At 36.2% G+C, this 13813-nt stretch overlaps 1 protein-coding gene across 49 annotated transcripts in view; it reads right to left on the minus strand.

Annotated features, from left to right (window-relative positions):
• The window catches only part of RIMS1 (regulating synaptic membrane exocytosis 1), a 291550-nt gene that overhangs the window by 34299 nt on the left and 243438 nt on the right, over positions 1-13813 (minus strand). For 34 of the 49 annotated variants that reach the window (XM_060752859.2, XM_060752857.2, XM_060752858.2 and 31 more), the window contains 3 exons: positions 12245-12357; positions 6883-7049; positions 2557-2700 (listed from right to left, as the gene is read on the minus strand). The exons of 3 other annotated variants lie outside the window; for them this stretch is intronic. In XM_060752859.2, coding sequence (XP_060608842.1) covers positions 2557-2700; positions 6883-7049; positions 12245-12357 — 424 coding nt within the window. The remainder of the gene's footprint in view (positions 1-2556; positions 2701-6882; positions 7050-12244; positions 12358-13813) is intronic. 12 more of the 49 variants (XM_060752866.2, XM_060752881.2, XM_060752878.2 and 9 more) reach the window with 1 other exon arrangement.

Here is a 13813-nt window from a genome sequence, read left to right on the forward strand (position 1 = left end):
ATTGGTGTTTTCCCCTTTCCATCAAATGATCCTCAACCTATCCATGGCCCTAAAACCTGTCCTTGACTTATACATGCATGAGTATATACAATATATTTCTTCTTTATTTGAACAGGGCTCCTACTCTCTCTATGATGACTGTTACTGTTTCTTATTGTGTGAGTGTGTGTTGTGTGTCAATATGAAAAGGCAACAAGGGCCAAACTTCAACCAAGTGCTGCTTGTGGTACAAATTCATTCAATAAACAGGAAGGTCACTTTCTACTCCCCAATCCTCCAAAAACCTTCCATGGAAGTGTTAGGAAGTCTATTTTTTTCTCAGCCAGCATCACAGTGTTTTATACTCATCATTAATGTCAACCAACCATCTTACTCATTATGTATACCTATGCACAAAAATATTCTGAGATGTTATATATAAGTTATAGGTGTATTTTCTGAACCAATTCAGTTATATTAATAAGATTCATGCTTGAGTTTAACTCCTCTAAATTGATGATGGAGGGGGAAAGAATCTCAGTGAACTAAAACAACAAGATGTTCTGTGGCACACTAAATATTTAGAAATGTATTTTCTCACTTGCTTAAATTGTGGCTGATGTATATTAGGTTTAAGAGTGCATAGCAGCCATTAAATAACTATGTTAGTGTAAACACTCTCACACTGTCCACCAGGTACATGCAATAGACTTGGTTTGGTAGTAAACTACTGTTTATATAAGCCAAAGGAATGTATAATAACTGCATACACAAGCTGAGGAAAGAGGAAGAATGTCTTCCAGAAGCCAGGCCATCAAGGCATCGTGCCCACAGAAGTACACTAGGTCAAAAGAGGGCAGTTAAGTAATGTTTAGGCCATGTGGATAACCATGAAGCAATGGGCCTGTAACTATCAATCCTAACATACCACTAATTTCATTTCTTTCTGTTTGTCTAGAGACACAGACATCCCAGACTTGGTGTATCATGGGATTATAATCTGCACTGCCGGGTGTTTGCTCAACCAATCTGCAACCAGTTATTTTGAGCAGTTCCTGTACAGAACAGTGTGTGAAGAAAACTAAAAGGTCCTTTTAAAACATCACAGTTCTGTGAAACTCTTATTATACTATAACCATGAAAGTTAACTCAGGGGGAAAATAATCTGAATGTGTCTAATACAACACAGGAGAAGTAAATGAAGAATGACGAACCAATACTCTTTGGACTCAGGAACAAAAAAATCATTCATTTCACAGAATAAATGGGGCCAGATAAAAATGCATATGTTAACATAGTTTTACTTTCCACAATAGTTCAGATTATGACAAAGGTGTTGGGATTATTTTTGTTTTGTTTTTATTTTTTCTGCCAGAAAAGGATAGTCTGTACAAATTATAGTCATGCTCTTCTAGCATTGCTGGACCAAAAACAGAATTTTGAATTTTAATAAGGCTATCTACAGCAAGAAGACAGATATGTTCATACCTAAAATCAAGTCTCTGTATTTGACTAATGCACTTTTCAAGCTATAATGACTCTGTTATAACTGCTCTATCCCTACGCTGCTATATGATCTATGCACCTTATTGACCAGCCTATTTAAACGTATTTGCACACCAGCTCCCACCCCCACCCCCCATGGGACTTGAAGTATTTCTGGTTGTTCCTTATGATACCTGTCTTACTATTGATATAATGTTGTTTTATATTGTTTTTACATTTTATATGCTATGTTTTTAACTGTATGTGTTTGGGCTTAGTCCCCATGTAAACCACCCTGAGTCCCTTCGGGGAGATGGAGGTGGCATATAAAAATAAAGTTGTTATTATTACTATTATTATTTGAGACACAACAAGATGAGTCCACAGCAAACAAGATCACTCTGCTGGCTGTTGTATTGGATCACACGTTGGACACTTCCCAAGTGTCTAGGACTATGTGATGTATTGGCAAATACTGCGTGCAGATCCCAATAATGTGGCCTTTTGCAGCTGGCAGATGGTAATTTTGTCAGCGCCGATTGTGTTTAAGTGCAGGCCAAGGTCTTTAGGCCCTGCACCCAATGTGCTTATCACCACTGGGACCACTTTTACTGGCTTGTGCCAGAGTCTTTGCAGTTCGATTATTATTATTATTATTATTATTATTATTATTATTATTATTATTATTATTCCTATGCTCCATCTGTAGCTGTAAACAAACAATTTTATGATTGTTGGGGGTGAGATATTATGGAAACAGTGAAGGGTAACTCATTCTTCTACCTGGATTCATGTTTCCGCCTTGGGTAACCATGTTAAATTGTCTAATGAAACCGAGATTACCTTGGTATAACAGAACTAAAGGTATGTATTTTGTGAAAGTAATCTTCATTATATATTCAAAGCTATTAAAATTATAAAACACTAAAGAAAACAATATATATACAATGAAGACAGCACTCCCTGCTCTTACTTTATATACAAATCAATCAGTGCATAAACATAAGCTAAAACAGCACCCCAAAACAATGTAAAATAATTATTTCTAAGACTATTGGGGTAAATACACAAGGGAAGGAAGCTAACCTTTACCTCACATCAGCAACAGTATGCCTTCTCCTTTTCTTGTCTTGCAAATTCATTTTTTTTTCACTGTGCCCCGTCTTGTCATCTAATTCCCATGATATCCTTCTTTCCTTTTTCCCATCAGTTTTGCAGTTCTCTAGGGACTTTGACCTTTCCATAGTCACAACATGCAGGCATGCAAAATTAAACGCAGATAACTCAAAATGAAAACAGGGAACTTACAGGTGCTATTTCTACATTTATGTAAGGTTCCAAAACACTAAAAAAAAACAACAGCAACAGCAAGCCAACTAACCATCTTTGACTTTAAAAATACATGCTAACTGAATGAGGACAATAATCATGGCTTATTACTTCTAAGGGGGGGGGGGTGATGATTATTTTCTCTTTCAGGTTTCACAATGTGTTGTTTTGTTCAGATTTAGCAGTTAATTGAATGCAGAAATTTAGAATAAACCATTCAGACTATCCCATCTGAACAGGGACAATTTAGAAGCAGTTAAATTTTCTCAGAAGCAGATCTTCGATTAATTCAAAGCTATTGTCCTTTTTTCAAGAGCTAAGAAGCCGTTCTTATCGATACAAACTTTTGTGGCTTCAACACTGAAAGAATCTGCTAGATAGTGACATAAAAGAAATCAATTACCTGAAACCATTAACACTAAACATTTACACAATGATCATAATGAACATCTTATCTTTGAATGTGAAAACATATTTTTTTTATTTTGAAATGCTTTTATGTGATTCATACGTAGACCTCAGGAGAAAAGAATCAAAATTTTGATTACGTAACATATAAAATAGATAAGCTCTTCAAGTAGCTAAAAGTAATGAAAAGAAAATCCATCTGTTACATTTTTATCTTGAAAGGGACTATTCCTGATAATGCAGTTGAATCTGTCTAACACTATTAGTATGTTCTGAAATGTTTGCTAAATTTTTTCACGTATGTGGTGCATTGCAGAATTAATGCAGTTTGGCCCCAATTTAACTATGGAAATCGAGAAATTGCAGTTTTATGATATCTTTACCCTTCTCTGCTGAAAAGTGCTGGTGCCTCACCAAACCTCAGGAATTCGATGACATTGAGCCATAGTGGTTAAAATGGATTAGTTCTACAGTGTAGCTGCACTTTTGGTCAGAAATGGGCAATTGTGTCCTTCCAGATGTTTTCCATTACTTATTATCACTAGTTAGGGCTGTAGGTCTATATGGCCATGTTTCTTATGAAGAGAGCAAGTTGAAGACTGAAGCCAAACACGATACTTAAGTGGTTTAATTTTTCAAAAAAGTTCTGGTGTTGAGACACATTGCTCCAGCTCAGCCTCATGACCTCATTGTAGACGGTGCATGTCCTACAGATTTTTGGTATCACAGAGTTAAGAAAAGAGGCTTTGGTGATCTACCTATGGGTGTATAGAAGGCATATGTGTCCAGAGGAGAGCAATTAAAATGATCAAGTCTTATGAGAAGTGGCTTAAAGAGCTGTTCATGTTTAGCCTGCAGAAGAGAAGGCTGAGAGGAGACATGATGGCCATGTATAAATATGTGAGGGGAAGTCATAGGGAGGAGGAAGTAAGCTTGTTTTCTGATGCCCTGGAGACTAGGACATGGGACAATGGCTTCAAATTACAGGAAAGGAGATTCCAACTGAACATTAGAAAAAATTTCCTAACTGTGAGAGCTGTTCAGCAGTGGAACTCTCTGCCCCGGAGTGTGGTGGAGGCTCCTTCTTTGGAGGCTTTTAAGCAGAGGATGGGTGGCCATCTGTCAGGGGTGCTTTGAATGCGATTTTCCTGCTTCTTGACAGGGGGTTGGACTGGATGACCCACAAGGTCTCTTCCAACTCTAAGATTCGATGATTTTATATCAGCTGTCAGCTTATTTGAACAGATTACCTAAACAGCGAGCCACTTCCTTTTCAAGTTCTATCCTCTTATAAGAGTTGCCCTACACTGAATACCAGATAATGTGCTGTTACAACGGGACTAAAAGTGAAAGAACACAGCAAGGTAGATTTACCTCCCTTTCTTAAATGCCATATTTGCATGGCTGCATTGGAAAAGTTAGTATGTAAACTAGTTACAGGCAATGGTTTCCTGAACTGTTGAAGGTAATATGGCAAATATACATAATTGCTTCTGAAAATCTCACGCCAATATACTCTCTGATACAACAATTCTGCAAAGTTTATAATATAGTGGAAAAACCTGCAAAATCTTTTGACAAAAGAAAAAAAATACACGGATATAGTAATGGAAGCAGGTATCTCTCCTACATTTATCTTCTTACACTGTTACCTAAGTTTGCATGTCATCCCTAATCACCTGACTGGACTTCTCTGGTATGATAGAAATCTATGAGAAAGAAAGTTGAGATTTCAATGCAGGCTAAAACCTTTTTATTCGGACAAGCTTTAAAGAAGAACATTTTCAAGAGCCAGTCAAGGAATGCCATGATTTTTAGCTTTGAATATTTTTAATGGATTTTAACTGTGAATTTTAACACTGTTTTATATTTGCATATTTGTATATTTTAAATTATGTGGTCATACTTTTAATGGTAAGCCACTTTGAGTCTCCTTCAGGAGAAATAAAGCGGAGTATAAATAAACATAAAAATAAACATCATCATAATAATACTGTTTCCATCCTTGATTCAGCAGCTATTACAGAAACTTTTAAGTCTCAGGCTGGAGAAGAGGAAGAATGTATGAAACTGTGAGATTTTTGTCTTGCATGTGTGGATGAAATATCTATGTTCCAGTGGACATGTGAACATGCTTTGGTTTACATTATAGTTAAGTGAGTAGCAGCATGGAAGAAAGTATACTGGCTACAACATCATATTAAAAGTTTTTCTAGAATGCTCCAATATGTTTGGAAAGTATAACATGTGCCACTACTTAGAAAACTTTTGAATAGCTGATGAAACTATAAGGTAGAAGGGCACCGTCTCAAATTATGAGACCCGTACCTGCTATTGTTGTTAGCCTGTTATAGCACTGTACTTAATTCCCGGTCCCCTCATATTTTGAGTTTGCACTAGCCTTGGCCCGGCCTTTTTAATTGCTTTAACAGGCAGGATTATTTTTAATATATATGTATTATTGTGATAATTTTATGCTTATGTTGTTTTGTTAATTTATGTCATGCTGTTTACTCTTTATGTTTTGATGATGTTGATTGGAAACTGGGAGACAGAGCGATATATAAATAAAGTTTATTATTATTATTATTATTATTATTATTATTATTATTATTTTGAATAAATATTGGCAGATGGCTTTCCATAACACCCCCCTCCCCAAATCAAAAGTTAACCTGAATTGGTTCTGTTTCTAAATGAAATATATGTTTAGATATAAGTAGTAGAAGCTTAACAAAGTAAAATCATTCCCACTGTACAAAAGATGCTGAGTAGTAAAGACTCACTGCTGCTATGCTTCTACAAATGTTTACTACATAGTATTCTGGAATACTAGACTATGGAATATATTGTTTCTGTCCAGTCCTGACCTTGAAGACATTGTGATCACTTCTATTGTGGCATATGTTAAAAAGAATTTAAGAATAGCTTCACATGTTGTATTCTTTGGAAGCGTTTGACCCATGAACAGCTCCAGTGTGGAAGCACTGGCTCTGGATAACTATGATTGGGGATAACCTATGCAGAATGAATCTTAACCCTGCTTAGTATTTCTATTATGAAAACCAAATGCAATTGGCACAATCACTTAAAGGCTAATTTGGTGACATCTCAAGAAAGGACCTCCATGCAACATGTAAATTGGACTGGAGAAGAAGAAGAATTTATGAAACTGTGAGATTTTTGTCTTGCTTATGTGGATGAACTATCTATACAGCTAACTATGTAATGGATGAACCTGCCTACAGACCCTATTTTGCCAATATTTAAACATACATTTTCAAGGGAAAATGAGAGATTTTAAGTCCATAAAGTTTGTGGCCTTTTCTAGACTATGGTATCTAATCACACTCAACATTCTCTTCATGGTGCACAAACAAGTGGGGAGTTATAACTTCATAAAGGGTTGTTGTAGGTTCATAGCTGACAGTTCATAGTTAGCTCAATGAAACATTGTGTCTCTAGTGGATTATTTACTGCTTCTCATATTCAGTTTTGCTGGTGAGGTCTTTATATTTTATAGAGTTATTAGAGTCCAAAGTTTGTTGTGGCCTTGCTCTTATTTATTTGTTTGTTTCTTCATTTATTTTGGTTTTGGCAGCTAAAAATTACCATTTGCATATATAATATAACTTTCACTGGAGAAGAATGGGCAGTTTTAAGACAATGTGGCAAACTCACCTGATTCTGCCCCTAGGGCGCTCGGATTGCTCTGACATAAAGCTTGTGCTGCTGAGGCGGGAGGCACTACTGGTACGGGAAATAGCTGACACATCACTGACATCACTATCTGATGACTTGGCAGAGACGTTATCACAACTTCGATACTGATCTGCTTGAATATCATACTAAAGATTAAAAAAGAAAATGTGAGTTGCATTGTCCCAGTGTAGAAGACAAATCATTATGGCACAAATAACAATAACAATATAAAGAACACTTTAAAATTATTTTTTGTTGGAAATGCAAAAGTTTGTGTACAGTTTCTACTTTAGTGAGTTGTTCTAAAATACAAATGTACTCAGAAAGGAATTTCGAATGATTCTCTACTCAGAAAAAACTCTAATAAAGTTGTGATTTTTAAAAATTAAAATAAAATACTGACAAGCAGTATTATTTTAAGTAGAAACACTGTAGTAACTAGTGTCATTCTCACCATCAGTGTTGACCTGCTGTTCTTTAAATCTGGATATTGAATGTTAAAATATGAACAGCATTTTAATCTTTATAAATGACATTAAATTATGTTGAAATCTTTTTATGTTTCTGCTCTAAAGATTTTCTAAACAGAAGCTTTACTCCAAAGATAGAAAACTTTGCTGAAAGGGTTCTAATGGCAACCAATGTTCTGCTAAGCCAGATTCAAAGGGGCCTTATTGGTACAAAACACCCTTTAAAAACATAGAAACAGGTGTCCCAAAAATCATTTTTACTTCTATGCATCAATGTTCTTCAAGGAGGTCTTGATATCTACATCACGATACAAATAATTGCACCCGGTGGCACAATGGCAACTGGACGTGCCATTGGTGCCCATCACCTGGAATAACTTCCCATTTTGATAAATATGGAACTGATGACTACATGCTTTTGACATTTTTTTCAAACATATTTGTAAACCATGGCTTTCCTCAAGCATCAACAAGCTGAGTTCTTCCAAGGCTTGTTTTACTGAGCCTTAGAATCAACAATGTTGCTGGGTGTTTATAATGTTTATAGTTTTTCATATAAATCTGACAAATTTGTATTAATTTCCTTAGAATCAGGGAAAAATAACATTATTGGCTTCATCAGAGTAAAGAAAAAAATCAAGGAAATGTCACTATTTCAAAAAAAGGGAAATAAAAGCTAGAGAGAGACAGAGAGAGAAACTAATTTTAAACAAACGAGCCAAAGCAATAGCTACAAGACTAGTAAGTTTAGAAACCTGCCACTATTACCATTTTTTTCAGGTGAAATTGAGGGAATATGAAAAAATCAGGAAGACAGGGAAAGTTATGTTCTTGTGTACAGGTTAGGCTGACACATAAGTCAAGGAAAGGTTTGGGGCCAAAATTATGAATTTTGATTAAACTTGTACATACATCAAGAATCATTCTGTGGAGAGGGGAAGTCACCAGTGCCATCTTAGGTAGTGCCCCTAACATTTCCCCATCCAGGCATTCAAAAAGGCCAGATGTGGCACCACAACATAGTGTAGGGGCTCAGCCTGTGATTGCCTCTTTGTCTAGGCTTCAAAGGAGAATGATGATGAGCCTGTAGAGGTTCCAATGTCTGAATTAAATGATAAGGTTTCTGCTGACTCTCAGGGGTTTGTGAATGGAGATGATGGTCAAGAGAATACAGTTAGCCAGAGTGAGCCTGCGAATTTGGGATAGTTGGTTCACAAGGCAAAGATGCCTCAGTGCAGGCAGAGAAAGAGGCCGAGGTTGAACAGTCAAGGCCAAATAGTGACAGTGAAGATATGTACTAATTGGCAAACCGAGGTAGTCAACCTTTAACTGAAAAGGCCGGATTTATCAGGATCGCCACCTGAAATTAGGGAGGAGGCACTCTGCAAGACTGAGAGAAAAGAGGGGTTAGGGAGAGGTTTCCCAAGGGGAAATGGAATGCTTTTGCTATGGTTTTCTCAATAAATATAGGGCCTGTGAATCTGTAGTCTTCAGTGAGTCCAGCATTTGGTTTTCATGTGCAACCATGTCTTTGCTTCATGCCTGATATCCATGCCTTCCTGTTCATGCTGAGATTCCTATATACTGCCTTGAATTCATGTTCATGCTGAGATTTTTTAAAGCGGTTTGTCTTGGTTTCAAGCTCCTGCATTTGGATTTATTGCTTCAAGTTTGCTTTTTGTTTCTTCAAGGGACTTTGGTCTTTACAACCTTCTGGAACTGAAAGATTTTACTCCTCTGGACTTGTTTACTGGATTTTGGGACTTTTATGTTTCCTGACTGGGATTTTGACTGGATTATATTACATTGTTCAACTGATTATTTTGTAGACATTTCCTTATTACTTGTTCGAAAGCTTTTTACCTTTTTGGCTATTGCTATATTAATCTTCAATAAATTGCTTTGCTTATAAAGAATATTGGTGTGTTTTCGGGTTCAAAGGTGCCAACCCCAGCCTTGGTGTGCAATACATAGAGCGTAAGAGAGTCACTGCTTCTTTTACATTGTGCAGAAATGGATCAAGCTTTTGCCCTTCACTGCTCTACTCACTTTTTGATAAAAGTGGAATTTATATTACGTATATTGATCTGTGATAAGTTGACCCAGGTTTTTTGGATTGGTTTTTTAAAATTAAAATTTTCTAGACTTATCCATGAGTGAGTATACATAGTATTCCCAATCTCACATGGCAGCAAAGATAAGCTTAAGCACTTTCTTAGCGGAGATATTTGTGATTTCACATGTGACAGTTTCAGCAACTGCTTTAACTTCATAACTGTGGTTGAGCAAGAAAAAATTATAATAAAGAAAAGAAATATTTTGCTTTTGTTTATCCAAACATCAATTGGAAAATGAAAGCTTGTATTTATAACATGCTATCACACACCATGTGCTATGATAATGTCTAAGTCATTATTAATGCTGACATGTAACTTGTTTCACTATGTGGGAGCAGATAATTGGAAATGAACCATCACCCTTAGCTATCTAACGCTATATCTGGATTCACTGCAATGTACTATAGATTAAGAACTTTTTAGCTAGTTATCATGATCGCAATATATTATTTCTTGTACCAGTATACGAGGCAGTATGGCTCTCTGTTGACGAAATAAGGCATTGCTGGGAAATGAAACATCTCAATTATTTCCTCCACACGGAGCAAAATGGAAAGAATTTTTGTTACATTTTTGAAGAAAATAGTCATAGCTACAACACCATTTTGTAAAAATTATATATCAATTTGTATGCAAAATAATGTTGCCCTTGTCTTGTTACATGGACTAAAATAAAAGAGAAGCAGAGAATGCTCCTTTTGGGATGCATCAATCTCCTGTCCTCCTGTGCTTACTGCACATTAGTGTTTTTCTTAGGAAAGTGGAACAAGATTGATTTAGCACAGAGAGCATTGTTGAGCAAATTCCAGAGGTCATTATTTGCATTCTTGTGCAGGAGGAGGGAAACACTGTGACAGTTGACAAGGTTGTTGAGATTCCTCTGACATTAAAAATGGAAAATAGGGGAAATATTCTCTACAACCTTACTCTGCATGTTACTTGTTGAGAATTACAAGTGAGAGGATGGTACTGTGTTCAAGCCCTGCTTGTGGTAAGATTTGAGGCCAAGAAAGTATGATTTGCCCAAGGTCCTCAGTGTGTTTCCATGACCAAGTTAGGGTTCAAATCCTGATCCAATACTCAAACCATTACACCGGTTTATTAATACAGATCTCAAAAAGGCTTCAAAATTCTTTAAAAACAGGTGGGAATTTTCATTCGCTCCTTGGTCTGTGTTGTGCAACAATATAACACTGAAAAGAAAAGTTCAGATTGATAGTTTTCTTCATATAATTACACATATGATAAAGTTTAATTCTAAACCTTGTTATAGATTGAGTATATGTATAAATTCAGACAAAAGAGGACCTTTATGTACAATAGGAGATGTGTTTCGTTAAAGAGTCAATGTTTGCAGATACAGATAAAAAGATTCTGATCTTTCCTCTCTTTAACAAAGAAAAGGGGCCCACAACTCTTGCTCTAATGGTTGTTATTTTCTTAGGAACAAACGATGGGCATTGTGCCCTCCCTCCTCCCAGCTACTAAAGGTTAATTCATTTTGAAGATGATTTCAAAGGATGATGATTATTATTATTATTATTATTATTATTATGCCTCAGAATGCACACTAGGGGCCCAAGAATGCCCAAAACATATTTCCTAGAGAGTGTTTAGAAGTACTCCTGGGGAAGGCAATGTGCTTCTCAGAGGTAAGACTGTTTCTCTTTCAAGCTGCAGGTGAGTAACTTCAGAAAAGAGTGGTTCCTTATATAATTTTTTAAGGGATCAAAAGGAGTCTAGCTTCCTAATGATCGGGATTGCATCTAATTAAATGAACTGTAGTCCAAGAAAGCTTGTGCTACAAATTTCTGTTTCCCAGTATATTTCAAAGATACTAATGTCCTCTAGCTTTTTACCACTAGAAAGTCATTCACCACATCTGAGCATCATACTTCACAGTTCACTTACGGCCTTGTCACACAGCCCTTTCTGGTTGTGCCTTTTTGTCAACTTTTGCCAGCAAAAGAAAAGTTGTGCAGGGTGGCTCATGGCCCTCCCTCCTCCCTTCATCAGATAGTAACCTTTACATTCACACCCTTTCCTTCCCCACATCAGAGGGCAGAAAAAGTGAGAACATGCTTTGCCCCACCACCCTTTCTGCCATCACACAGGAATTTGGGAAGAAAAGTGTGGAACCCTTTCCTCCTCATTACGGAGGACAAGGCACCTTTTGGTGCTTTGGCTCCACTTTAGGGGGAAAGTGGGTGGGAATTGCCCGGCATCGTGTGATGGCACATGGCAGGCCCTGTTTAAGCTATGAAATAAAGCATCAAAATGGGGCATTTTTGCTCCATGTGAAGAGGTCTTTTGTCCTTCAATTGAAGAAGTAAGAATAAACATGAGATCACCTAAAATATCTTTCACATTTATGGTACAATTTCCAAAGAAAGCTGCTAAAAATGCTCCCTATGGTTTATGCGTAGTTGCCACTGTAAAAGCAGAGTATGGTATCACATAGTATACATAGAAATCTGATATGCAGGTTTCCATGTAATGTCAGTAATCACACACTTTCTCAGTTAATTCTCAGGCTTCCCAGAATACTGAGTTTTGACTATTGAACTTAGAAGATTACTATTTCCAGAGTTTCTCATATATAATAACAATGGTTAAATCCTGGCCACAAGAGAAAATCAGTATCTGTAATTATTTCAAATGACAAAATTTTAGATAGCTTTGACCTACATCTTAAATATTCATGTGTAACCTTCATTTTTCTAAAATATTATTTTATTTTAATACTCTCTTTACCTTGGAATATTGCTCACGTTCCAGTTCTTGACTAGAACCAGACCCTGTTGTCTGATTATAACGGTGCATTTTCATTTTCATCTGTCTTGTTCTCTCCTCCACTACTAAATTAGCTGTAAAACACACAATGGAATACTATTAAAAAGATATGTAAATATTTTTAAAATAACAAATTGTTTAGATGCAACTTTGAGCCTTAACAAGAAGCATTGAATTAACAAAACAAGGAGAATGCAAACACAAAAAACATAGGCGTGTTAATAACGGATATCATATTGGGATTAGGTTGAAATACTTGTCTGATATATTTTGAAATTTTCTACATAACCATATTGAACCAAAAAATACACATGTCCCCTAAACTATGGAATATGTAGAGATCCCGAGTACCAAAGTTATAAATGTGTACCTCTAGGTTGAACACTCATAACTTCCAATAGGATTCTACCTATCTTAATATTCAAAATGACCCACTTAACTTTCCAAAGAATTTTGTTATCCTATCCAAATGATCATTATTTGACATTTGCAAGTATGGTAGATATGGGTTCCAACCCCCCCACCCCCACCCACCCACCCAATGTTCACCACTGTTTATGTATTATATTTATTTTATTTTTATCCTCCCAACATAGGGGCTCAAGGTAACTACTTGTGCAATGCCATTAGTGTACATTGACTCTGCCTGAGCATCAGTAGTGAAACCATTTTTAAAAAATTAACAAGTTCCTGTCCCTAAGGAACTTAAAAATTACAGTTTAAAATAGGAAAAAAAACATTGAAGAAAGGAGAAGGAAGTCGTAGGAATGTGAGGAAGTGCAGAGATTCTGGAAGAGGGTATTAGAACAAATAAATGTGCTACTCAAGGTAAATTTGTATATTGGGCCGGGACTGTTGGAAATTGGAACACTGGGCCTACAAATGCTGAAGAAAGAAGACCAACAAACTTTGATGGCAATGGTTAAAGCTGCCGATGCTGAAATAGCATTGGGATGGAAGGATAAGAAAAAATGGACAATGGATAGATGGAACGAATACACTTATGAACAAGTACAATAGGATATTATGGGAATAATACAACGAGATATACCATGGTCTATAAAAATACAAAGAATTAAAGAGAACTGGTTAAGATATGAGAAATGGGTTGAAGAAGGGAAAGCTAATGATCAGATAAAGGAAAAAATGGACAAAATCCTGGACTGGCTGCACTTAAAAATGCTTTGTTGTAAAGTTTCAGGGAGGGGGAGGGGAAAGGGGGGGCAAAAATATAATGGTTTATGGATGTATATAAAGTAACTTTATTTCGATGGATTAGATGGATACCTTTCCAATAAAAAACATTTTAAAAAAAGAAAGGAGAAGGACATAACAGAGCAAAGGATGGATGTAGAGCAATGCAGTTACAGGTCAATAAAAGGTAACTACTAGGCTTGGGCGGTTTCGTTAGTTAATTTCTTAATTCGTTATTAATTCGTATTTAAATTAGCTTACAATCCAATATTGAGCCATGCAGGACTACTGTGAGGAGTAACTAAAAATTGAAACAATTTTTCCAATTTATTTCGT

Source organism: Anolis sagrei, chromosome 1 (assembly GCF_037176765.1).
Source record: "Anolis sagrei isolate rAnoSag1 chromosome 1, rAnoSag1.mat, whole genome shotgun sequence".
NCBI lineage: Eukaryota > Metazoa > Chordata > Lepidosauria > Squamata > Dactyloidae > Anolis > Anolis sagrei.